The following is a 27,268-nucleotide window of genomic DNA, read 5'->3' on the forward strand; positions in this document are numbered from 1 at the left end:
TTTCTGGGTAGTCGCTCCGGCTCCCCTTCCTCTCCTCTTCCCTTACTTCCTCCCTCCAAATGGGCTGCTGGCGGCGGGGGAGGGACCCCGGGGGCAGCTCAGAGCGCGCTGGTGCTCGGGAGGCGGAGGGAGAAAGAAGGAAGGGAGGCGGTGAGTGAGAGGCGGCGCGCAGGGAGGGAGCAAGGGAGGGAGGAAGGCGGAGGGATATTCGGGCCGGACCTTCCCGCGGAGGCGCCGCGCTCCACGGCGATTGGCCGCTGCCCTGGCCACGCGGAATCCCCAATTGGCCAGGCGCTCGGCGTCGAAGGGCCACTCGTGCCCATTCGCCTGCAGGTTTCAAGGCCCGGGTTGGCTGGGCGGGCAGCGGAATGGAGCGCGCGGATTGGCCGGGGGGAGGGAGATTGGGATGGGGCAGGAGAGAGCCCGCCGTTGATTGGGTGGGCTTGGTAAAGGCCTTGAGCTCAGACCGGCTGAGCGCTGGGAGGAGGATGGACCGAAGGCACGACTCGGAGCTTGCGCGATTGGCTAGGATAGTAGGCGTTGATAGGATAGGGTGCCCGAGAGAACTGAGAGGAGTTCGGGGTCGGGGCGCGGGAAGGCGGGAGGCGCCCGGCTACCCTAGGAGCCCGGCGCGGGGCACGATGGGACGCCCCCGGGAAGAGGCGGAGCTCAGTTCGAACTCTGGGGCTGCGGTTGGGTAAGCGCCGTTGCTCCGAGGGGCGTGTTGAGCGAGGCTTTCGCGGGCCTGAGCGGGGGAGGGGGGGGCCGTTGAAGTCCTGCGCCGCGCCCACAGGAAGCTGCTTTAATGGCTAGGTCGACTTGGTGCCCTGCTTTCGGCTGGGACGGATCTGTAAGGCCATGTGGCTCCACTTCCAATGTGTAGATGTGGAAACTGAAGCCCAGAGAGGGCATGGAACTTGTCCAAGGTCACACAACTGGTTGGTTAGTGGCTTGATAAGCTCAAGCTCTCCTGACTGCCCTTGTCCCTACAAGCAGCTTCCTCTCCAAGGAGTCCCCTAGGCCTGCTTATATGGGGCTTGAGACCTGTGCTGTGATAAATCTGATTTGCTTAGGGGTGAGCTAAGGGATTCCTCCTCCTAGACCCCCCATCCATAGCTACCAGGTGCTTGACAGAATGGAAATGTTTCACCCTCCAAAAGTACCCTGTAAAGGCCCAACCTCCAACCAGAATGTGTGTACAGGCATAAAGGATTGTGGTTCTTAACCTGTTTCAGTTCTCAAGCCCGAAAGAAACTCATGAATGCCTTTTCTTAGCAAAATGCATGTAAAGAAAATGTGGGCCGGGCGCTGTGGCTCATGCCTGTAATCCCAGCACTTTGGGAGGCCGAGGGGGGCGGATGACGAGTCAAGAGATCGAGACCATCCTGGCCAACATGGTGAAACCCCGACTCTACTAAAATACAAAAAATTAGCCCGGTGTGGTGGCGCGTACCTGTAGTCCCAGCTATTCCTGAGGCTGAGGCAGGAGAATCGCTTGAACCCTGGAGGCAGAGGTTGCAGCCAGCCGATATCGCGCCACTGCAGTCCAGCCTGGCAACAGAGCGAGACTCCATCTCAAAGAAAAAAAATGTGCATACAGTATGTTGACTTCCTTTGACATTGGTAAGTGGGCTCCAGGTTAAGAATTTCCTAGGCTGGGAGCAGTGGCTCAGGCCTGTAATCCCAGGACTTTGGGAGGATCTCTTGAGCCCAGGAGTTCAAGACTAACCTGGACAACTTAGCGAGATCCTGTCTCTTTTAAAAAATGAAGATTTTTAAAATGATAAAGGAAAAGTGTAATAATAGGGCCGGGTGCGGTGGCTCATGCCTGTAATCCCAGCACTTTGGGAGGCCGAGGCGGGCGGATCACTTGAGATGAGGAGTTCAAGAGTAGTCTGGCCAACATGGTGAAACCGTGTCTCTACTAAAAATACACAAAAAAAAAAAACTAGCGGAGCGTGGTGGCGCACGCCTATAATCTCAGCTCCTCGGGAGGCTGAGACAGGAGAATCTCTTGAACCCGGGAGGCAGAGGTTGCAGTGAGCCAAGACTTCACCACTGCACTCCAGCCTGGGCGACAGAGTAAGACTCTCAAAAAAAGAAAAAATAAATGATAACAAAATTTCTTGAATTGCTTCATTTTCACAGTACTGATGTAAGGGTAATTGGATGTAGCTGGTTCATAGAGGTTTTTACCATGTGACTTGAGCTGGTGAGGTAATTGCCCTGCACTAGCCACACTGGGAAAACTTAGGAGGAAGTCTGACTTTGCTGAAGGGTTTCACAAAGAATTAGGAAAGCTTGGCCAACTCTTCGTTAAAAGAGGAAGAAATGGTCTTTCTCTGCTAGAGATATCTTTGCAGTTTTGAAGCTAGAAATGTAGGGACACCATTCCTCACACCATACTGTGACTAGTGGATTTCCCATGGCTTAGCAGTTCCTTAACCCCAGCCTTTTGCTTCATCTATTAACTGGAAGAACTGCCCTGTGTGTGTAACTTTGTTATAAATCAGTGAAGATTGGGCCAGGGCATGGTGGGTCACGCCTGTAATCCCAGCACGTTGGGAGGCTGAGGTGGGCGGATCAACTGAGGTAAGGAGTTAGAGACCAGCTTGGCCAACACAGTGAAACCCTGTCTCTACTAAGATACAAAATTAGCCGGGCGTGGTGGTGGGCACCTGCAATCAATCCCAACTACTCAGTAGGCTGAAGCAGGAGAATTGCTTGAACCCGTGAGGCAGAGGTTGTAGTGAGCCAAGATTGCACCACTGCACTCCAGCCTGGGTGACAGAGCAAGACTCCATCTCAAAAACCCACTGTACTCCAGCCTGGGTGACAGCAAGACTCCATCTCAAAAAAACAAAAAAACAAAACAAAACCAAAAACTGCATTCAGCCTGGGTGCCACAGCAAGACTCCATTTCAAAAAAAAAAAAATCAATGAAGATTGGCCATGCGTGGTGGCTCACGCCTGTCATCGCAGTACTTTGGGAGGCTGAGGCTGGAGGATCTCTTGAGCCCAGGAGTTTGAGGCCAGCCTGGCCAACATGGTGAAACCCTGTCTGTACTAAAAATACAAAAATTAGCCAGGTGTGGTGGTGGGAGCCTGTAATCCTAGCTACTTGGGAGGCTGAAGCAGGAGAATCACTTGAACTCAAAAGTCAGAGGTTGCAGTGAGCCGAGATTGCGCCACTGCACTCCAGCCTGGGCGACAGTGAGACTGTCACCCTCCCGCCCCCGCCCCCCCAAAAAAGTCAATGAAGATTAGGTGAGATGACGTCTGTGAAAATCCTGGAATTGTCCTTACCTGAGTTACCTACACTACAAATTATCCATAATTTATTTCACTCAAGCTAACTGTCCCCTGCTCTCCAGCAGCTTGCTGGGCTACCTCTGTCTCAACATCAGTCATGATGATACCAGTGAGGGCAAATGGAAGCAACTGAAATAAGAGCAAAACCCTGTCTCTATACAATTTTCTTTCTTTTTTTTTTGAGACAGAGTCTCGCTCTCACCCGGGCTGGAGTGCGGTGGCGCCATCTCGGCTCACTGCAACCTCCGCCTCCCGGGTTCAAGCAGTTCTCCTCTGTTCTTAGGATATAGACAAAACCACTTGCATGGCAGGCAAGGTCTTGTATGGTCTTGCCTCCACTCAACACTAGCTCGACTCAATCCCTTGTTCTCAGTCCCTTGTTTTCCCAAGTAGCTGGGATTACAGGTACCCACCACCACGCCCAGCTCAGTTTTTTTGTATTTCAGATGGGGTTTCACCATGTTGGCCGGGCTGGTTTCCAACTCCTGACCTCAAGTTATCCACGCCCCTCGGCCTCCCAAAGTGCTGGGATTACAGGCGTGAGCCACCATGCCCAACCTATACAATTTTGAAAAAGCCGGGCATGGTGGCATGTACTTCAGGAGGGTGAGGCAGGAGGATTACTTGAGGCCAGGAGTTCAAGGCTGCAGTGACCTGTGATCCTGCACTCCAGCCTGGGTGACAGCGAGACCCTGTGGCTGAAGTAAAATGCTGGGAAAATAAAAGTTTTCCAGCAAAGTTCCAATCAAACATAAAATCCTTACCAAAATCAAAATGAACTGACTTTAGTTGAACTAAAGTTACTGATGGTGCTGTTTAGTTCCTATGAAAAGTACTCACATTCAGTAAATGCTGGTGAGGTACCAGAGCTTGAGTGATGAGCACAGACTCCAGAAATTGGGTGCCTGAGTTCCTATCCCAGCTCTACCACTTCTTAGTTTGTGAGTTAACTTTCCTCAATGTAAAATGGGACTGTTAATTGTCCTTACTATGTAGGGACAAATAGGGAGGTCCTAAGTGAGTTAAGACATGGTGAATGGGCTGAGTGCAGTGGCTCATGCCTATAATCACAGCACTTTGGGAGGCCGAGGCTGGAGGATCACTTGAGCCCAGGAGTTTGAGGCCAGCCTGGCCAACATGGTGAAACCCCATCTGTACTTAATACACAAATTAGCCGGGCGTGGTGGCAGGAGCCTATAATCCCAGCTACTCGGGAGGCTGAGGCAGGAGAATCACTTGAACCCAGGGGGTGGAGGTTGCAGTGAGCCGAGATCACGCCATTGCACTCCAGCCTGGGTAACGCAGCGAGACCCCGTCTCAAAAAAGAAAAGAAAAATATGGCAGCTTTCATTTTAATTAAAAAATAAATAAAAGACATGGTGAATACCAGTCTAGCATGTTATGTATGCATTGGCTGTTATCTCCTTACCATGTATTTTGTGCTAAGTGAGTGGTCCTTGGTCTATTAGGGAAGATAGACTTTAATCATTTAATCTCTCAAGCATGTAAAGTTGTAAAAGTGAAACATGTCAAGGAAGGTTCCAGTCAGGGGACTTCAGGGAAAGCTTAGCTGAGGAAGGGAAGAGAGTTACTCAGGTGAAGAAGAGAGGAATAGTGTGTATGGAGGCTCTGGTGGGAAGGAGCTTGGGGATTACAAGTTACTGCAGGAATGCCAATGTCCCCAAAACAGAGAACAAGGGATTGAGTTGAGCTAGTGTTGAGTGGAGGCAAGACCATATAAGACCTTCCTTGCCATGCAAGTGGTTTTGTCTGTATCCTAAGAGCAAAGGAGAGCTATTGAAAGGTTTTAGGAAGGATGGTCATTACAATGTCGAGATTGGATGAGAAGGGGAAAGAGTAGATGCAGGGAGAGCAGTTAGGAGGCCGTTGCAGTAATCACATAGGACATGATACTTGTGAAAAGGAGAAGGGTGGAAGTAATGGTAGAAACACAAAGAGATAGCGAAATTAATTGAGCTTGGTGATTTTTTTTTTTTTTTTTTTTTTTTTTTTTTGAGACAGGATCTCGCTTTGTCTCCCAGGCTAGAATGCAGTGGCATGAAGAACTTTGCGATTGATTGAAAGAAGAGGGAAGTGTCCACTGGTCCCTACTAGATTTCTGGCTTGCACTGTGGGATGGGTGGTGATGCCACTTTGCAGTGTTTCCCAAGTGGGAGGAGTTGGTGGCCACATGGTTTAGTAGGATGGGGAGGATTACACCGAGACTTCAAGTTGCATTTCCTTGAACTATGTATGGATTGCATCAGGCTTTTTTTTAGACAGGGTCTTACAGTGTCACCCAAGCCGGAGTGCAGTGGCGCAATCTCGGCTCACTGCAGCCTCCACCACCTCTATTCAAGCTGGGACTACAGGCACATGCCACCACACCCAGCTAATTTTTATATTTTTTGTAGAGACATGGTCTCACCACATTGTCCAGGCTGTCTCGAACTCCTGAGCTCAAGCAGTCCGTCTGACTCAGCCTCCTAAAGTGCTGAGGTAACAGGCATGAGTTACTGCACCCGGATGCTTTCTTCTTTCTCAGATTATCAAAGAAATACATGTTCCTCACTGTAGAAATTTTGAAAAGGAATTCCGCAGAAACCACCTGCAACCTCAAATTATATCCACCATTAAAATATTGGCATATTTTATCCAAAATAGTTCTATTTTAAATGGAAACCAAAATATTCTTATGTATCATTTCTTGTTGACTCCAAAAAATGTACTTTTAATAATTTTATTTATTTATTTATTTATTGAGACAGGATCTTGCTGTGTTGCCCAGGCTGAAATGCAATGGCATGATCTTGGCTCACTGCAGCCTCAACCTCCCGGGCTCAAACAATCCTCCTCGCTTAGCCTCCCAAAAAGCTGGTACTACAGGTATGAGCCACTGCACCTGGCTAATTTTGTTCATTTTTTTGTGGAGACAGGGTCTCCCTATGTTGCCCAGACAGGTCTTAAACTCCTGGACTCAAGTGATCCTCCCCCCTCCGCCTCCCAAGATGCTGGGATTATAGACATGAGCTACCTTGCTCCGCCCTTTTAAGAATTTTAAATTGACTCAACTCTTTATCAAGTTGCATTGAAAAGATAATATGAATTAAACATACGTGAACTGGCCCCAGTACATTTTCACACCGGTGGTGCAATGCAGAAGTGAAGCCTTTTAACTTTGACTTAACCTTTAGAAAAGGTACCTACTGATAGAATAAGCTAAAAGTTGCAAATCGTTGAAGTATGTCCACTGGGTCCCAAAACTGAAAGTTCTCTGAGGCCTGTCTTCCTGGCCAGGTGTCACAGGGAATCCTGTACTCTGGCCCAGGGCTCTTCTATCTTTTCTGTTTTTATTTTTTTATATGTATAATTGCATAATGCTCTATTTTGATTATTTGCCTTGTACAATTTGTGTGTATGCATGTATCTTTTGTCCTGAGTTAGACTATGACTCAGGGTTTCTCAACCTTGATTATTTTGGACAACATAATTCTTTTTTTTTGCGGGTGGTGTTGGGGGTGGGTGGTGGCAGAGAGCAGAGTCTCACTCTTGTTCAGACTGGAGTGCCGTGGCGTGATCTTGGCTCACTGTGACCTCTGCCTCCTGGTAGCCGGGTAACCTCCTGAGTAGCTGGGATTACAGGCATGCACCACCACACCTGGCTAATTTTTGTATTTTTTGTAGAGATGGGGTTTTGCTGTGTTGCCCAGGCTTGTCTCAAACTCCTGGCCTCAAGTGATCCACCCGCCTCGGTTTCCCAAAATGCTGGGATTACAGGCATGAGCCACTGTGCCTGCCCTCACATAATTACTTGTGGGGAAGCTGTCGTGTGCATTTCAGAATGTTTAGCAGCATTTCTGGCTCCTGCCTACTAAGTTCCACTAGCTCCTCTCCCACCAAGTCATGGTGGGACAATCAAAAATGTCTCCAGATGTTGCAGAATAACTCCTAGGAAGGGAGTGAATCCATCCCAAACACTCCCCACAATTGAGAACCACATTTATAGCTCCTCGAGGTCAGAAGCCATGTCATATAAATTCCCGTGTTTCCTGCCTAGCACATAGTAAGCATTTTTATTGTCCAAACAATATCATTGCTTCATGAAAATGATAGCTTTTTTTTTTTTTTCTTGAGACCGAGTTTCGCTCTTGTTGCCCAGGCTGGAGTGCAATGGCGCAATCTTGGCTCACGGCAACCTCCGCCTCGTGCATTCAAGCGGTTCTCCTGCCTCAGCCTCCCTTGTAGCTGAGATTACAGGCATGTGCCACCATGCCCCAGCTAATTTTTTTGTATTTTTAGTAGAGATGCGGTTTCTCCATGTTGGTCAGGCTGGTCTCGAACTCCTGACCTCAGGTGATCCACCTGCCTCGGCCACCCAAAGTGCTGGGATTACAGGCGTGAGCCACCGCACATGGCCCTTTTTTTTTTTTTTTTTTTTTTTAAGACAGCGTCTTTCTCTGTCACCCAGGCTGGAGTGCAGTGATGTGATCCCACTGTAGCCTTGAACTTCCCGCTCAAGTGATCCTCCCACCTCAGCCTCCTCAGTAGCTGGGACTGCAGGTGTGTGCCACCACACCTGGCTAAATTTTTTGGGTATGTTGGGGGGTATTTTTTGTAGAAATGGGGTTTTGTCATGTTGCCCGGGCTGGTCTCAAACTCCTGGGCTTAAGTGAACCTCCCACCTCCCAAAGTGCTAGTATTATAGGTGTGAGCCACTGCACCCAGCCTGATGTCTTTAAAACACTTATTCTTTGTATTGTTCAATGCTCTTTACATATAGTAACTCATTTAATCCTCCCAGAAACCCTCCGAAATAGGTACTCCTATTGTGCCTTTTTTACAGTCAAGAAACTAAGGCTTGGCTGGGTGCGGTGGCTCATGCCTGTAATCCCAGCACTTTGGGAGGCCGAGGCGGCGAGGCAGGTGGATCATGAGGTCAGAAGTTCAAGACCAGCCTGGCCAAGATGATGAAACCCCGTCTCTACTAGAAAATACAAAAATGTAGCCGGGCGTGGTGGCGGACACCTGTAATCCCAGCTACTCCGGAGGCCGAGGCAGGAGAATTGCTTGAACCAGGGAGGTGGAGATTGCAGTGGGTCGAGATCGCGCCACAGCACTCCAGCCTGGGCGACAGAGCGAGACTCCATCTCAAAAAAAAGACAAAAAAAAAAAAAAAACCGAGAAAGGAAACTAAGGCTCAAAGAGTTTAGGTTAGTTGCTTAAGGTCGCCCAGCTGAGAGAAGTGACACCTGGGATCTGAACGCTAGCCCAGGTAGTCTGGCTACAGATTCTGGGCTGTCAACCATTTTGCTGTATACTGCTTCTAAATACAAAGAAAAGAATTAACTCATGACAGTGCTTTCAAAAAGCCTCATGTTATCCATGTGCCCACAAAATTTGCATAGACAAACATATGGTAAAAATAAAATTTCCCGGCCAGGCGCAGTGGCTCACGCCTGTAATCCTAGCACTTTGGGAGGCTGAGGGGGGCGGATCACCTGAGGTGGGGAATTCAAGACCATCCTGACCAACATGGAAAAACTTCGACTCTACTAAAAATACAAAATTAACTGGGTGTGGTGGCGCATGCCTGTAATCCCAGCTACTTGGGAGGCTGAGGCAGAAAAATCACTTGAACCTGGGAGGTGGAGGTTGCAGTGAACCAAGAGTGTGCCATTGCTTCCAGCCTGGGCAACAAGAGTGAAACTCCATCTCAAAAAAAATAAAAAATAAAAATAAATAAATAAAATTTCCTATTCTGCCACAAAACATGATACAGTATAGCAAAGCATGTTGCTGTGTTGCTGAAATTTTCTAAGTTGTTTGAATGGCTGCATCCTAGTCTATCAAGAGGATAGACAATAAACTAATGTAACCAGTCCCTTGTTATTGGGCATATGGGTTGTTGCTGGTATTTATTTGAAACATAACTGTTTTCGAAATATAATTTACATGCGGTAAAGTGCACCAATTTTAAGAGTACAGTTTGGTAAGTTTTGACAAATGTATAAACCTGTGCTACCACTACCACAGTCAAGATACTGACCATCTGATCACCTTTGTTCCTTTCTGTGGTAATGTGCTAGCTAGTACCAGCGCAGGAGAGCCAAATATGTACATCTCTTCCCAAATCTACATTAGTAACATCGTATTAGTAGCTCAAAGTTGGTCATGGTGGGAGTATTTACACCACAGAAAACAGTAAGTACCACAAATCCGGGCTCTTTCTTTTCTTTTCTTTTCTTTTCTTTTCTTTTTTTTCTTTTCTTTCCCAATTTACCAGCACCATGACTTACACTCCTTTGCAATCATCCTCCTACATCCTACAGCCACAGTCTACTTGTGGACATTATTTTATTTTGTGTTCTCTAGAATTTTATATAAGTAAAATCGTGCCATATGTGCTCTTTGGTGCTTCTTTTGCTCAGTGTGGTTTTGAAATTAATCACGTTGTTGCGCACAGCAGTAGTTCATCCCTTTTTATCGTTTTCCATTGCATGGATGTACCACACATTTATTCATTCATCTGGTGATGGACATTTGGGTTGCTTCCATTTGGGACTACTATAAATAAACTTGTCATAAATATTTATGTGCCAGTCATTGGGTGGACAAGTTTGAATTATTCTTGGAAAAATAGCTAGGAGTAGAGTTGCTGGGTCATATGTTAAGCTTATATTTTTATATAAAGAGCTGCTAACCTGTTTTCCAAAGTGGTTTGAGACAGGATTTTGCTGTGTTGCCCAGCCTGGAGTGCAGTGACCTACAGCCTCAACCTGCCCAGCCGATCTTCTCACCTCAACACCGCAAGTAACTGGGACCACTGGTGCGTGCCACCACTCCTGGCTACTTTTATTTTTTGTAGAGACAGGGTCTCACTGTGTTGCTCAGGCTGATCTCGAACTCCTGGGCTCAAGTGATCCTCTCATCTTGGCCTCCCAAGGTGCTGGGAATACAGGTGTGAGCCAATGCACCCAGTCAGTCTTGTCCTTTTAGTCGTAGACATTCTAGTGGGTGGATGTATAGTGTTATCTCATTGTGTTTATTTTTAAATTGCCTTTATTGTGGTATAACATATTTTTTAAAATGTAGGTTTTAGGTTTCTATGCTAATCTGATCACCATCACAATCAAGATAGTGAACATTTCTATCACCACCAAAAGTTCTTGTGTCACTTCCAAACGACTTTCCTCCTCCACCTCTATCTCCAGGCAACCACCAATCTGTCCTCTGTCATTATAGATTGGATTTGTCTTTTTTTCTTTTTTTTTTTTTTTTGAGGCAGGGTCTCACTCTGTCACCCAGGCTGGAGTGCAGTGATGCAATCTCAACTCACTGCAACCTCCACTTCCTGGGTCAAGCAGTCCTCCCACCTCAGCCTCCTGAGTAGCTGAAACTACAGGAATGTGCCACCATACCTGGCTAATTTTTGTATTTTTTGTAGAGACAGGGTTTTGCTATATTGCCCAGGCTGGTTTCAGACCCTGGACTGAAGTGATCTTCTGCCTCAGCCTCCCCAAAGTGCCGGAATTACAGACATGAGCCACCACGCCTGGCCAGATTTGTCTTTTTTAGACTTTTGTATAAATAGAATCATAAAACGTACTATTTTTATGTCTGTTGTCATTTGCTTAGTGTGAGATTCATCCAATTGTTCCATGTATCAATAGTTTGTTCCTTTTTCTTGCTGAGTAATATTCTCTTGTAGGAATTTGCCAGAATTGGCTTAGTCATTCTTCTGTTTATGGACATTTGGATTGTGTCTGGGGCTACTATGAATTAATGCTGTTTTGAACGTTTTTGTGTAAGTCTGTGTGTGGACCTGTGTTTGTTTGTTTGTTTGTTTTTTGAGACAAAGTCTCACTCTGTCATCCAGGCTGGAGTGCAATAGGGTGATCTCGGCTCACTGCAACCTCCGCCTTCCAGGTTCAAACAATTCTTCTGCCTCAGCCTCCCGAGTAGTTGGGATTACAGGCATGTGCCACCATGCCTAGCTAATTTTTTTTGTAATTTTTTGCAGAGATGGGGTTTCACCATGTTGGCCCAGCTGGTCTTGAACTCCTGACCTCAAGTGATCCACCCGCCTCAGCCTCCCAAAGTGCTGGGATTACAGGCATGAGCCACCGTGCCCAGCTTGGACATGTGCTTTTATCTTATTTCTACCTAGGAGTGGAAATGCTAGGTCATATGGTGTGCATATATTTATAAGAAACTGCCTAACTCTTTTCCAAAGTTGCTGTATTACGGTACATTTCTACCACAAATGTTTGAGAGTTTTAGTTGCTCCACATTTTCATGAACACTTGATATTGTCAGTCTTTTTAATTTTAGCCATTCTAGTCATAGTATTTCATTATGGTTTAAATTTGCATTTCTATGATGACCTAATGATGTTGAACTTTTTTTTTTTTTTTTTTTTAGATGCAGTCTCGCTCTGTCGCCCAGGCTGAAGTACAGTGGCACGATCTCAGCTCACTGCAAGCTCCGCCTCCTGGGTTCACGCCATTTTCCTGCCTCAGCCTCCCTAGTAGCTGGGACTACAGGTGCCCGCCACCACGCCCGGCTAATTTTTTGTATTTCTAGTAGAGACAGGGTTTCACTGTGTTAGCCAGGATGGTCTTGATCTCCTGACCTCGTGATCTGCCTGCCTCGGCCTCCCAAAGTGCTGGGGTTACAGGCGTGAGCCACCGCGTCCGGCCAATGATGTTGAACATTTTTTACCAGTCTACTGGCCATTCATATATCTTATTTTGTGAAATATCTGTTTAAATATTTTGCCCATTAAAAAAAAATTGATCTAGGCTGGGTGCAGTGGCTCACACCTATAATCCTAGCACTTTGGAAGTCCAAGTGGGGTGGATCACCTGAGGTAAGGAGTTCGAGACCAGCCTGGCCAACATGGCGAAACCCCGTATCTATTGAAAATACAAAAATTAGCCTGGGGTGGTGGTGTGTGCCTGTAATCCCAGCTATGATGCCTAGAACAGGACAAAACAAAATCTAAACTTTAAGCAGAGGATACATATTCTCAGAGATATAACAATGTTGTATCAATGAAATAAGAACAGGTTGTTTTTAAAAAAGAACATTGGAGAATAAAACATCTAAAAAATATGATAACCATTAACTTTAATCAATGAGTTGGAAGATAAAATTGAGGAAATAGCTTTTTAAAAAACCCTAAAATCTGGAAAAATTTTTAAAAAACTAAAGGCAGCCCAGTAAGACTAATATTCAATTAAGAAGCATTACAGAGGGCTGGGTGTGGTGGCTCACGCCTGTAATCCCAGCACTTTGGGAAGCCGAGGTGGGCAGATCACAAGGTCAGGAGTTTGATAGCAGCCTGACCAACATGGTAAAGCCCCATCTCTACTAAAAATACAAGAATTAGCCGGGCATGGTGGCGCATGCCTGTAATCCCAACTACGCGGGAAGCTGAGGCAGGAGAATTGCTTGAACCTGCAAGGCGGAGGTCACAGTGAGTTGAGATTGCTGGAGTGTACTGACACTGCAGCCTGGGCGACAGAGTGAGGCTCCGTCTCAAAAAAAAAAGCAGCATTATAGTGATATGGAACATAGAGAAATGGAGAGAAAACAATCATCAAAGGACAAATTCAAGAAGTCATCTCAGATCTGAATGGCCTAGATTTCCAAAATGAAAGGCCCACTGAGTACACAATGTAATGGATGAAAACGTTCATTCAAAGACATATTATCATGCAGTTTCTGATCAATGAGTTCATAGAGGATCCTAAAACATAGAAAAAGCAGGTCACATTCAAAGGAACAGCGATGAGAATGGCATCATGCTTCTTATTAGCCATGCTGAAGGATAATGTAGGAATGTTTTCCAATGATTTATGATATATAATTTTATAAATTATTTAAATTGTGAATTCAGTAGAGTAAGCATATTTTCAGGGCCAAGTATGCCTGTAATCCCAAGCCTTTGGCAAGCCGAGGCTGATGGATCACTTGAGCCTCAGGAGTTCAAGAGCAGCTTGGGCAACATGGTGAAACCCTATCTCTACAAAAAAAAAAAAAAAAAAAGAAATGGTTTGTGCTTGGAGTCCCAGCTACTTGGGAAGCTGCACGTGGAGGATCACCTGAGCCCAGGGAGATAGAGCCTACAGTGAGCCATGATCATGCCACTGCACTCCAGCATGGGCAACAGAGTGAGACCCTGTCTCAAAAAAATAAAAAATACAAAAAGCATATTTTCAGATACATAAAATCTTATTTCCTATCCATGTACCCTTTCTCAGGAAACTACTGGAGGATGTGGTGCACCAGAATAAGAGAATAAACCAAGAAACAGGAAGACGTGATCCAGGCAACAGGGTATTCCAGTATAGGTGAGAAATAAGAAAGTCTCCAAGATGATAATGAAGGGAAATCCTAGGGTGATAGCTGGCCTGGCCACAGGCATAGGGAGCAATCAGTAAGGCTGGAGCCAGGGGACAAAAGCCTCCAGGAGGGAGGTACCCAAGAAATAAGATGAAATGAATACAGGAAAAATCTACACTTTTAGTGAACGATGGAGAATAAATTCATGATTGGAACATAGAAAACTAAGCAAATAAATCCCAATTTTGTTTTTAGGTATAATTGACTCCATGAAATTGTTTTTAACTAACAAAGAAACAAAACATAATCATAGTAGGCTAAATTGCCCAGCGGCGAATAATATATCCAGAGGCATAAACAGAGTGTGTCGATTTCCACCAAGCCCAGCGTAACGTGGGCTTTCCTCTTTATGGTCCAAGATGGCTACTTCCTTTCCAGCCATCCTGCCTGCACTCCAGCCAGCATGAGTCCTCTTTGTTCCAGCTATCCTGGGTTTCTTTTGGTTAACTAGGAATTAATGAAATTCAATTAGTAAATTAAAGCATTAATAAATGTTTGAATTAAAATATTAGTCTGGGCATGATGACTCATACCTCTAGTCCCAGATACTTCGGAGGCTGAGGTGGGAGGATCAATTAAGCCCGAGAGGTAGAGGCTGCAGTGAGTGATTATTGTGCCACTGCACTCCAGCCTACATGACAGTGGGAGACCCTGTCTCCAAAAAAAAAAAAAAGCCAGGCACAGTGGCTCACTCCTGTAATCCCGGCATTTTGGGAGGCTGAGGTGGGCAGATCCTTTGAGGTCAGGAGTTTGAGACCAGCCTGGCCAAGATGGTGAAACCCTGTCTCTACTAAAAATACAAAAATTAGCTGGGCATGGTGGTACACCCCTGTAGTCCCAGCTACTCAGGAGGCTGAGGCAGGAGAATCTCTTGAACCTGAGAGGCAGAGGCTGCAGTGAGCCGAGATCTCACCACCACATTCCAGCCTGGGTGACGGAGCTAGGCTCCATCTCAAAAAAAAAAAAACAGAGAGACCCTGTCTCGGGCGGAGTTCCAGAACAGCCAGGCCAACATGGTGAAACCCTGTCTCCACTAAAAATACAAAAATGAGCCAGATGTGCTGGTGGGTGCCTGTAATCCCAGCTATTCAGGAGGCTGAGGCAGGAGAATCGCTTGAACCTGGGAGGCAGAGGTTGCAGTGAGCCGAGGTTGTGCCGTTGCACTCCAGCCTGGGTGACAAGAGCAAGACTCTGTCTCAAAAAGATAAAATAAATGCATCACTGAGTGCTCAGAACAGCTGGGTTTTGACAGAGGTTCCAGTGATGACTTGTGTGACCTTGGGTAAAGCACCCTCTGGAACTCAGGTCCTCTTCTGAAAAATGGGAGGGTGGAAGAGATGATAATAAAAACATCAACCACAGTGCAGATCACAAGGATGTGGCAGTGCTGTGTAAGTGACTGAATGCTATGTAACCAGCTCAGCCTCCTGAGTAGCTGGTACCACAGACACGCACCACCATGCCCGCCTAATTTTTTTTGAAACAAAGTCTCACTCTGTCACCCAGGCTGGAGTGCAGTGGCATGATCTCGGCTCACTGCAACCTCCACCTCCTGGGTTCAAGCAGTTCTCCGGCCTCTGCCTCCCAAGTAGCTGGGACTACAGGTGCGCGCTACCACTCCTGGCTAAGTTTTTGTATTTTTAGTAGAGACAGGGTTTCACCATGTTGGCCAGGCTGGCCTTAAACTCCTGACCTCAGATGATCCACCCACCTCCACCTCCCCATTGCTGGGATTACAGGCTGAGCCACCGCGCCCAGCCAACCTGTGGCTAATTTTTAAATTATCTGTAGAGACAAGGTTGTGCTTTGTTGCCCAGATTGGGCTCGAACTTCTGGGCTCAAGCAAGGAATCATCCCGCCTTGACCTCCCAAAGTGCTGGGATCACAGGCATGAGCTGCTGTGCTCGGTGGTGATTTTTCAAGAAAAGCTGGTAGTCTGGATTTTTATTTAAAATACCTCGGTTTTTTAAAGCTGGAATGGAAATTTTCAAGCAGATTGAGGATTTTTGGTCTTCCCACCCACTGGCCACATGAGAAAATAAAATAAGTAAATAAAATTTCAAAAATACTTTGAAAGCATTGTGTAGGTCAAGAAAAAGAAATGCAAGTTTGCAACCTCTGGGGTGTAGTACTATAGAACATTTAGAGTAGTCAGTGACTTCTCTGGGGAAGAATTGTGTCTAGTTTGTTCTACTCACAGCTAGCAAGAGGGTTGTGGTAATGGTAAATCACATGCCTATCTGGGCAGAAGCTCTGCCCTCCTATACTTGGGTAATGTTTCATATTTTGCAGGCAGAGAAGACATGGCCCAAAATGAACCATTATGTTTCTCCATGGTGGCATGTCAGGGCTGGTCAGATTGGAGAGGTAAACTCCAGGTTTCTCATCCATTCTGTGAAATTTGACTACTGGTTGTGCCTACTACTCGGAACCATTGTAAGAATAAAGTATCACATATTTGGAAATAGGTGGAATTTTTCCTAAAGTGTAATAAAGCAGGTACCAATTGGGATAATGATTTTGCCATGAACAGCTCAGAGTATAACATTTCTGGAATGATGGCAGCTGCTATAAAAGCTGAGCTGGGACCAGCCTGGCTAACATGGTGAAACTCCGTCTCTACTAAAAATACAAAAATTAGCTGGATGTGGTGGCACATGCCTGTAGTCCCAGCTACTCAGGAGGCTGAGGCAAAAGAATTGCTTGAACCCAGGAGGCGGAGGTTGCAGCGAGTAGAGATCGCACCACTGCACTCCAGCCTGGGTAATAGAGTGAGACTCTGTCAAAAAAAAGAAAAAAGAAGATGCTGGGCTTAAGCTTTGGCTATAAGAAATCAAGAGGTAGCCGGATGCAGTGGCTCACACCTGTAATCCCGGCACTTTGGGAGGCCAAGGCGGGTGGATCACGAGGTCAGGAGATCGAGACCATCCTGACTGACACAGTGAAACCCCGTCTCTACTAAAAATAGAAAAAATAAGCCAGGCGTGGTGGCATGCGCATGTAGTCACAGCTACTTGGGAGGCTGAGGCAGGAGAATTGCTTAAACCCAGGAGGCGGAGGTTGGAGTGAGCTGAGATCGCACCACTGCACTCCAACCTGTGCGACAGAGTGAGACTCTGTCTCAAAAAAAAAGAAAAAGAAATCAAGAGGCAAGAATGCTTTGGTGATTCTGCTCTGGTGGGTTTGAGGAGGCAGAATGATCTTTTCTGGAAGCTGTATCAGGGAGTTGGTGTAGAGCTGAAAAATCCACATTGCCATAAATGGTGTGATCCTGCTCCAAAGAGCTGCATTCACCCCCAGGCTTCATAAGCCTCACACTGGAAGTTTCAACTGAAATAAACTTATGACCTTTCCATCAGTTCCCTGGAGTAGGTCAGGGTTTTAGAGGGTATTTCATATTCCCATTATGAGGAGATTTGAACTCTTGGGTTCTATTAAGAAAGCAGCACAACTTATTATTACTAATAATATAATCTTAGTAGTATTCCTATAATGCTTTATAACTTAAAAAGGCCTTTTATTTGTATTATTCTCATTTTGCTCCCTGATAACTATGAGATAACTTATTATTTCCACTTTACAGGTGAGGAATCTGATGTTCTCCGATTGTTCCTTAGAGTCCTGAATATTTTTACTTTTTTAGGACAATGGAGTCACGTTGTGTTTCCTAGGCTGGTCCTGAACTCCTGGCCTCAAGTGATCCTTCCACCGTTGCCTCCCTAAGTGCTGGGATTACAGATGTGAGCCACCATGCCTGGCTGAGTTCTGAATCTTTAACAAGGCCCAAGTTCTTGCCAGCCTGGCTCTAGTCTGTCTCTCCAGACCCCTCTTGTACCACTTTCCTGAGAGCTTTCTGTTCTCCTGGGTTTCTCTTTTTTTTCCCAGTATCTTTTTTTTTTTTTTTTTTTTGAGACAGAGTCTCGCTCTTGTACTATCTTGGCTCACTGCAACCTCCACCTCCCGGATTCAAGCGATTCTTGTGCTTCAGCCTCTCGAGTAGGTGGAATTACAGATGTGCACCACCACACCTGGCTAATTTTTTTGTATTTTTAGTAGAGTCGGGGTTTTGCCATTTTGGCCAAGCTAGTCTCAAAACTCCTGACCTCGGGTGATCTGTCCACCTTGGCCTCCTAAAGTGCCGAGATTACAGGCGTGAGCCACTGCACCATGCTGTTTCTTCTGCTAATAACACTTATTTTATTTTATTTCATTTTTTTAAATGGAGTCTCACTCTGTCGCCAGGCTGGAGTGCAGTGGTGCGATCTCAGCTCACTGCAACCTCTGCCTCCTGGGTTCAAGCAATTCTCCTGGCTCAGCCTCCCGAGTAGCTGGGACTACAGGCGTGCACCACCATGCCGAGCTAATTTTTATATTTTTAGTAGAGACGGGGTTTCACCATGTTGGCCGGGATGGTCTCGATCTCTTGACCTTGTGATCTGCTCGCCTCAGCCTCCCAATGTGCTGGGATTACAGGTGTGAGCCACTGCGCTCGGCCAAGTATCCTTTTTTTTTTTTTTTTTTGAGACAGGGTCTTGCTCAGTCACCCAGGCTGGAGTGCAGTGGCTGGACCACATCTCATGTACCTCAACTTCCTGGGCTCATGCGATCCTCCCACCTCAGCCTCCCAAGTAGTTGGGACTATGGGCGCATGCCACCACGCCTAGCTAATTTTTTTTTTTAAGTAGATACTGGGTCTCACTATGTTACCTTGGTTGGTCTTGAACTCCTGGGCTTAAGCGATCCTCCCACCTCAGCCTCACAAAGCGCTGGGATCACAGGTGTGAGTTACTGCACCCGGCCCATCTTGGATTTCTTTTGCTTTTTTTTTTTTTCTTTGAGACGGACTTTTGCTCTTGTTGCCCAGGCTGGAGTGCAATAGCACCTCCTCGGCTCACTGCAACCTCCACCTCCCAGGTACAAGGGATTCTCCTGCCTCAGCCTCCCGAGTAGCTGGGATTACAGGCGCCCGCCACCATGCCCGTCTAATTTTTTTGTATTTTTAGTAAAGATGGGGGTTTCACCATGTTGGCCAGGCTGGTCTCGAACTCCTGACCTCAGGTGATCTGCCTGACTTGGCCTCCCAAAGTGCTGGGATTACAGGCGTGAGCCACCATGCCCAGCCCTCTTTTGCTTTCTTAAATAGGTCTGCTTCCTTCTAACTACAGGCCCATTGCACATGCTGTTTCTTCTGCTAATAACACTTTTTCTCTCCTCTTTGCCTGGCAACTACTCATCTTTCAGGTTTCAGTTTAACATTTCTCCAGGGAGACTTTCCTGACCCTTCAGGCTACTTTGAACTGTCTGGTATAGCACACTGAACTTCCACTCCAGAGTCGGCACACTTAAAATTACTCATTCGATATATCTTGTCACTGCTAGATCATAAGCTCCATTAGGGCAGAGACCAAGTCTACCTTATTTGATACTGTAGCCTCAATATCTAGTATAATAGGCATTTCCTTCTGCAGTAAAAGCTTTTGCAACTACTGTCTGCCATCTGAATCCCATAGCCATTGAACAAATCCATCGGAACCTTGCCTTGAATACTGCACTCAGGTTTAATGCTGTGGGGCTTTTCTGACAAGGTTCTTGTGGTAACCAAGGTCTTTTGATCAGTGGCCAAAATGCACACCTGTCAAATCAAATAGCAGCCTGTGAGGCTAGAGCACAGTGCTGCTGTATTATTTGATAATGACTAGAAAAGGCCGGTCCTCTTCTCAGCAGCCTTCTGTGATGCCAACATACCAATGAGAACCTTTGCCCAGCATCTTACTGGGGATGGCTAAGGTTGGATCCTAGAGAACAGGAACATTTAAAGCTACCTAGATTATTCCTATCTCAGGTCTTTCTTGGGTTTAGTGCACACTTGGGTCATTACCGGATGGATGGCACATTTGTTTTATTTGTTGGAAGCAGTGAGGTGTAGTCACCAAGTTAATGGGAGCAAGCCTAGGAGTCAGGGCAACACAGTTGCTCAGGCTGGCGTGGCAGGCGTCAGCAGGTAAGCAAGCCCCAGTGGGAGGAACGCGTGGCCTCATTCAACACTGTCAGCAAGCTGAAGTCCCTGCACATTGGGAACCTGTGAGAAGAGCACCCTCACCCCCCTTTTTTCCAAACCAGTCACATCTCTCTTCACCAAAATCTTTGTGAAATTCATCATCATATAACTTCCTGAATCTAGTTAATGGTGATACTAACCAAAATTTATAGCTCAACACCCAGGCAACAGCGTATAGGATTGCAAGTGTTAGTTCCAAATATAGTGCACTTCACATCTCCAGTGAGGGAAGAACATTGAGTGAATTCATTACATGAGCCACTTAAACTGATTGAGCCAGGAACTTAAAGTCACATTCTTCAAATGTGTGCACTCCACAAAACTGGCATTTAACATCAGTAAGTCAGGCTGGAAAACATTCATGAACCAGTGACTCTAAACAAGGAAGAAACACTTCTCAAGGTGTGCATTTGCCAGCTGTTACTTTTTTCACAAGTAGTCTTTGGTGATTAGCTTCATGACTTAGGACACGGGTGGCAGCTCTGAGCATGGCACATTTAGTTTCATACAGCAAAGACTGAAAACACGTGGCAGTGGTTACATGGTCAGACAAGTGAAGGAGGCACAGCCTATCTTCATTACTAAAAATATTCAAAATGCATAGAGTATAAAAAGGTAGAGGAGTTTGTAAGAAGAGTCACTTTTTTTCCTTCAATTTTTGGAAAATGAATACGACATATATTACATTCATGAAAACATTTTAAATGAATAGGGGTTAGTGATATAATGTTCTTAGATGAAGAGCAATTTGTTACAAGATTAGTAAAAATGTAACTTTTTTGTTTTTTGGAGAGAGGGTCTCACTCTGTTGCCCAGGCTCTGTAGTGCAGTGGCACAAACACGGCTCACTGCTGCCTCCACCTCCTGGACTCAAGCGATCCCCCAACCTCAGCCTTCTGAGCAGTTGGGGCTACAGGTGTGTGCTACCACACCCAGTTAATTTTTTCAATTTTTTGTAGAGACAGAGTCTCACACCATGTTGCCCAGGCTATTACTTTCAATGATACACAAAAAAATACACTTGGATATACGAGGTGTAGCTCAGGGTGATCCAATAGAACTTTCCTGAGTGATGAATATGATTTATATCTGTGCTGTCCAATACAGTAGCCACTACCCTTATGTGGCTGCTGTGCAGTTGATATGTGGCTAGTGCAACCAAGCAAATTTTTTCTTGAGACAGAGTCTTGCCCTGTTACCCAGGCTGGAGTGCAGTGGCGCGGAGTGCAATCTCCGCCTCCTGGGCTCAAGCAATTCCTCTGCCTCATCCTCCCTAGTAGTTGGGATTACAGGCATGCGCCTGGTTAATTTTTGTATTTTTAGTAGAGACAGGGTTTCACCATGTTTTCCAGGCTGGTCTTGAACTCAAGCGATCCACCTGCCTTGGCCTCCCAAAGCGCTGGGATTACAGGCGTGAGCCAGCCCCAAGCAACTTTTTATTTAATTCTAATTAATTTAAATAGCTGCGTATGGCTAGTAGGTACTATATTGGTCACACAGGTCTTCCATTTGCTGAGAATAAGCAATTAAGAGAAGGCCAGGTTTGGTAGCCAAGAGATCTAAATCATGTACTATTTCGTTGTTTATCCAATAGTCTATCTACTCTGTTACTGTTATAAGAATGAACTAAGAAGCCAGGTGCGGTGGCTCACACCTGTAATCCCAGCACTTTGGGAGGCCCAGGTGGGGGGTCAGGAGTTCAAGACCACCCTGGCCAGCATGGCGAAACCTCGTGTCTACTAAAAATACAAAAATTAGCCAGATAGGTGGTGCATGCCTGTAATCCCAGCTACTCGGGAGGCTGAAGGTGGGAGAATCGCTTGAACCTGGGAGGAGGAGGTTGCAGTGAGCCGAGATCACGCCATTGCACTCCAGCCTGGGCAACAGAGCAAGACTCCATCTCAAAAAAAAAAAAAAAAAATGAACTAAGGCCGGGCAAGATGGCTCATGCCTGTACTCCCAGCAACTTGGGATCACTTGAGCCTAGGAGTTCAAGACAAGCCTGGGCAACATGGTGAAAACCCACCTCCACAAAATTAACAAATTAAATTAGTGGGTGTGGTGGCACACACCTGTAGTCCCAGCTACTCAGGAGGCTGAGGTGGGAGGATCCCTCGAGCCCAGAAGTTCAAGGCTGCAGTGAGCCGGGATCGCGCCACTGCACTCCAGCCTGGGTGACAAAGAGATCATCTCAAGACAAAAAAGAAGAAAACAAAGAACTTCTTTACACTTGTAGGGGGCACAGTATTAACTTCATCCTATCCCATCCCTTCACATTCTGACTTACAAGTATTCTGCTGATAGAAGAGGAAATTGACCTGTTAGAAAAGCAACAGCAATCACATCCATTTTCATTCATCTCAAATATTTTAAGTGCTTTGTAGTTTTTCTTGTAAGTTGTTTCCCTCCATCTCCCTTCTATTATTTTGTATGGTGTTCTTGAGACTTCTCCCACTAACCTAATAGCCATTCCACATACTGATTTTTTCTTCTCCTTATTTTTATTACTATTATTTTTGTTTGTTTGAGACAGGGTTTTGCTCTCTCACCCAGGATGGAGTGCAGTGGTGCCATAATGACTCACTGTAGCCTCAACTTACTGGGCTCCAGCGATCCTCCTCCCACCTCAGCCTCCTGAGTAGCTGGGACCACAGGCATATACCACTATGCCTAATTCTTTTGTATTTTGTATAACGAGACGGGGTTTCGTTATGTTGCCCAGGCTGGTCTTGAACTCCTGAGCTCAAGCAATCCACCCACCTTGGCTTCCCAAAGTGCTGGGATTACAGGCATGAGCCATCACCCCTGGCCCTATTGAGACAGGGTCTCACTGTCACCCAGCCTGGAGTGCAGTGGTGCGATCATAGGTCAGTGCAGCCTCAGCCTCCTGAGTAGCTGGGACTACAGGCACACGCCAACATGCCCAGCTAATTTTTTTACTTTTACTGGAGACGGAGTTTTACCATGTGGCCAAGGCTGTCTCAATCTCCTGAGCTCAAGTGATCCTCCCGCCTTGGCCTCCCAAAGTGCCAGGATTACAGGTGTGAGCTACCATGCCTGCACCTCCTTAACTATTTTTTTTTTTTTTTTTTTTTGAGATAGGGTCTTGCCTTGTCACCCAGGCTGCAGTGCAGTGGCGTGATCTCGGCTCACTGCAACCTCCTCCTGCTGGGCTCAAGCGACTCTCCTGCCTCGGCCTCCCAAGTAGCTGGGACTACAGGAGCGTGCCACCACACCCAGCTAATTTTTGTATTTTTTGTAGAGATGGGGTTTCACTATGTTACCCAGGCTGGTCTCAAACTCCTGTTCTCAAGTGATCCGCCTGCCTCAGCTTCCCAAAGTGCTGGGATTACAGGCGTGAGCCACTATGCCTGGCCCCCTCAATTTTAAAAGTACAAGCTAATAAACATTAAGGAAGAGAATGTCCAGATGAGTACAAATAATGCAAGGTAATCAGTGCCTTATTAAGAGTTGCCCAGAATTGCAGTGTAACGTAATACACCTGTAAAATTTGTCAAATTGGTGATGAAGGTTAAAGTTGATTAGAGTAAGGGTAGGGGATGTCTCAGAGGACCATACTGGTACTGTCAGCCAAACCATGACAAGGATTATTTTTTTCTTCCTGGTAGTCATCTTAATTGATGTATATCTGCTATTAGCTGCTACAACCTCCCTGAGAAAGCACAGATCATGATAGTAAACTATGTTCATTCTCTGCCAATTCCTCCCCAGTGTTGGAAACAGAAGCCCAGTAGTGAAAGCTACAGCTGCCAGATACTTGCAGTGGAATCACAGGAGCAATCGGAGTTCTTTATAAATGGCAGTAACAACTCACTTGACTTTCCTTCACCTGACACTGTCACCTATCACAACATTGGCCATCAAACTGGTAGAACCACCAGTCCTCTGATTTGGTTTCCTAGAGAAGGCAGTTGTTCAGCTCAATGTTTTGTTAACATCAAGGCTCTTATTCTTGCATTTGAAACCAAACACCTCAATCATTTTGCTTGCACCAGGGTTGGTACAAAGAGGCATGGTCCTTCTTGGGTGAGTATTTTACATTGTCACAAATACTCTTATTTAGAGAAAACCAACTCCAAAACCCTAAAACTAGTATCTAGTAAAGGAAGAGATTCAGTTCTATCAAGCAATATATTTTTCAGTCAAGAATGACGCTCTAAGTATAGATTCAGCAGTATAAACATATTACCAAAAGCTTGGATTTTTATTTATTCATTTTGAGATGGAATTTCACTCTCGTTGCCCAGGCTGGAGTGCAATGGCGCAATCTCGGCTCACCGCAACCTCTGCCTCCTGGGTTCAAGCAATTCTCCTGCCTCAGCCTCCCAAGTAGCTGGGATTACAGGCATACGCCACCACACCCGGCTAATTTTGTATTTTTTGTTTTTAGTAGAGACAGGGTTTCTCCATGTTGGTCAGGCTAGTCTCGAACTCCCGACCTCAGCTGAACTGTCCACCTGAGCCTCCCAAAGTGCTGGGAATACAGGCGTGAGCCACTGCGCCCAGCTCTCGAGTTCTCCTTTCTATTCCTAGATGTGAAGGAGCAAAGAGGAGGAGCCAGAAGCTAGAGGGGGCTGCTTGGTGAAAGCTGTGGTCTTTGCTAAAGGGACACAGACAACCCATGTGACCTGGCAATGAGAAAGCCAGAGTACTCTGACCATCTTTTCCTTGTATCTTCTTATCTTCTTTGGATATTACTAATTGGATAAACAGAAGCTGAAGTCAGAGGGCAAGGGAGCCATTCATGCAGTCCATGTGGGTCAGCACCCGCTGGGGTCCACAGTGGGATGAAGACGGGTTCTGAAAGGCAAATGGAAGACATCCAGTATAACCTCTCCCTGAACGTAATTCAAACTACTTACCTATTACAGACAAAAATCACATGTATGCTGAAAGTAAAATAACCTGTTTCCAGAATTTCTGGTTGCAAAATTCTGAGTTCTTCAATTAAAACTGCATTTTTCTCAGTCTTTTTGGTGCCCCTGCTTCACTGGTGCCTTAAGCACGTTTGGAGAGCCTGAGGGCAGCCCTGAGCATGGTGCCTGAACTAGGGTACCTCAAAACTAGGGACTGAGGAAGTCTCAAGTTCATTCCTGAATGCTGACTGTAAGAGTCTCTGAGAGAGTTTTGAGAATGTAGAACTGATTTAGAATGAATCTCAGGATTTTTCTGTTAAGATCTATAAATTAGGAATTAAGGAACTGGATTTTTTTGAATTTGAAAAATCCTATGATAGTATAACTTTGCATAAGCCTACTGAATGATAGGAAAGTTTTTAGTTTCTTATCAAAGAGAATAAAGTGAATCAGCACATCAGTTTCACATTGACATTTTTATTAACGCCAACTGTTTTTTAATTGTTATTTTTTTAAAACAATAGCACAAAAATGTTTCAAGGAAGCAGTCTCACAATCTGATGACCTTCTGAAATAGTTAAGCCACACCAAATATGAATTTCTGTTAACACAAAAAAATTTTTTAAGAAAAAAAGAAAAAAAAGGGAAAGAAGAAGGGAATGAGATTTAGATTTAAAACTCATTGGATTAAATAGGTGAGGCTTGTTAGTAGGATATACTGTTGAAGCAAACAGTGGCACACACAGGCTTACAGTCTTTGTTTTTTAAACCAGTTACCACTAATGTATAAGCCCTGCAGCAGTTACCACTGACTTCTCGCATGCATAAAATGAACCAGGAGAAGCCAGTGGTGATACTGTTATGAAGAGGTTCAATACCTGGCTTGTCAGACAACTAAGACCATTTTTAGCAGAGTAACCTTCAGAAAGGCCTGGCGGAAGATCTTTTTATTTCTATTGTCTCACCTATATGAATTTCAGGGTTCTTATAAGTCATCTTTAAAAAGAAAAAAAATAATGTATATCAGTTTCTCTTTATTTAATGTGGCTATGAAAGATGTTTCCTTATTATTTATCTCTAAGAAGGACACCGGGGAACGGGGGTTGGGGGTGGAACTAAAGGGAGGAAAAAAACCAGAACAGGGTAGGTTTTGTTTTTTTTTGTTTTTTGTTTTTTTTTGTTGTTTTTTTTTTTTTTTTTTTTTTGGCGAAGGGGTCACACAGAAGGGAAGGCAAGGAGGAAAATTAAACTACAATCCTTGGTTCAGATTGAGTTATACAGGAATATATCTTCCTGATCAGTCCCCGTGCCAAAAAAAAAAAAAAAAAGCCACTTGGAATTATGCACTGACTCCAACTATGTTATACCAGCTATCAGCCTTTTGTGTTTAACCATTCCCAGAAATGGACACCACCCTTGGCTTATAGGCTGCTTGCAGAACCCACTTCACAAAAATCCTCTTTACCAAGAAGCCTCTAGTTTCCTTTTGGTAGGTTATAAAAACAGAACATCTGTCATTAACAGTAGGGTGTTAAATACTTTTAACCACTGACAAGGCTTCAGAAAGTTTCACAGTTTCATTATGCTCTATTTTATTACTATCGTATTTACATTTTTATTTTTTATTTATTTTTTGCTGAATTGCTGATTTTCCTTTTTCAATAGAATTTAATTCTGGAGTGTGAGCAGGAACCAGTTAACTACATTCATTGTCCAACTCCCACTGGTTTGAAAGAAGACTCCAAATTCTTGGCATACGAATCAGCTGTTCGGTAGCTCCACCTTATCCCTGCAGCGAAGCAGCAGAACCGCCAACGGCGGCACCTCAGGATTCACACTGTGGGTGGTGAGACCTTCCGCTGAAGGAGGTACTGGTGGATGCTCTCGGCATCTCGCTTTAGCCAAGCAGCATTCAGCAGAATATTTTCACAACACTGCTGGATGGTACGCTCAGCTGAAGGAGCTGGGTGACTCTCGAAGAAAGCCTGGTATAAAACAACCCAGAATGCAGGATCATTACTAGCAGTAAGAAGTTAATATTACAGGTTACGAAAAAATACCCACTGGTCTATATGAAGGATGCATAATCCTTCATGAGGCATGAGAATTTACCACTGCCACCCTCAGGCTAAAAGAAAACAAGCAACTCCTTGCACCTGCATATAGGAATTCTCCCCTTAAATATTATATGCTTAACAAACTAATCGAAAGTTAATAAAGAGACAGAACCTATTGCCTTTCTTTTAGGCTAATTGTATAGTGGTAAATACAGTCTTTGGACTGAAGACTTGGAACTTGAATCTAGGCTTGGTCATGTACTAGCTTGTGACTGTGAGAAAATTAACTGCTGTAAGTCTCAGTTTTCTCAACTATGAGAAAATATTCACTCCAGAAGATTAAAGAGACAATCCATATAAACATTTCACAAAATACCTAGCACAGAGTACTTAAGGATTCAACACATTTTGGCTGCTTCAAATAAAGATTAATTTGTAAGGGATGATAATACAAAGAAGTTTAAATTGCTGCTGTGCCCTAATAATTTAACACCCCATGGTCTTTTTTTTTTTTTTTTTTTGAGACAGGATCTCACTCTGTTGCCCAGGCTAGAGTG

The 27,268-nt window shown here is 45.2% G+C and overlaps 1 protein-coding gene and 1 long non-coding RNA gene across 10 annotated transcripts in view; one reads left to right on the forward strand and one right to left on the reverse strand.

The window, feature by feature from the left end:
- Positions 1 to 890: 890 nt before the first annotated feature.
- LOC129470040 (uncharacterized) lies at positions 891 to 27,154 on the forward strand. Of its 4 annotated transcripts, XR_010118162.1 has the most exons (8): positions 891 to 1,623; positions 6,077 to 6,198; positions 9,399 to 9,513; positions 13,578 to 13,667; positions 16,012 to 16,086; positions 23,510 to 23,824; positions 24,512 to 24,642; positions 26,320 to 27,154. It is a non-coding gene; the product is annotated as an uncharacterized lncRNA (long non-coding RNA). The 4 variants fall into 4 exon arrangements; XR_010118164.1 differs by lacking the exons at positions 16,012 to 16,086; positions 23,510 to 23,824; XR_010118161.1 differs by lacking the exons at positions 9,399 to 9,513; positions 16,012 to 16,086.
- LOC129470003 (puromycin-sensitive aminopeptidase) overlaps positions 25,112 to 27,268 on the reverse strand; it is a 114,942-nt gene continuing 112,785 nt past the window's right edge. For all 6 annotated transcript variants that reach the window (XM_055257289.2, XM_055257292.2, XM_055257288.2 and 3 more), the window contains one exon: positions 25,112 to 26,639. In XM_055257289.2, the coding sequence (XP_055113264.1) occupies positions 26,487 to 26,639 (153 nt within the window). In that variant the 3' untranslated portion in view covers positions 25,112 to 26,486. The remainder of the gene's footprint in view (positions 26,640 to 27,268) is intronic.

The sequence above is a fragment of the Symphalangus syndactylus genome, chromosome 20 (assembly GCF_028878055.3).
Source record: "Symphalangus syndactylus isolate Jambi chromosome 20, NHGRI_mSymSyn1-v2.1_pri, whole genome shotgun sequence".
Classification (NCBI taxonomy): domain Eukaryota; kingdom Metazoa; phylum Chordata; class Mammalia; order Primates; family Hylobatidae; genus Symphalangus; species Symphalangus syndactylus.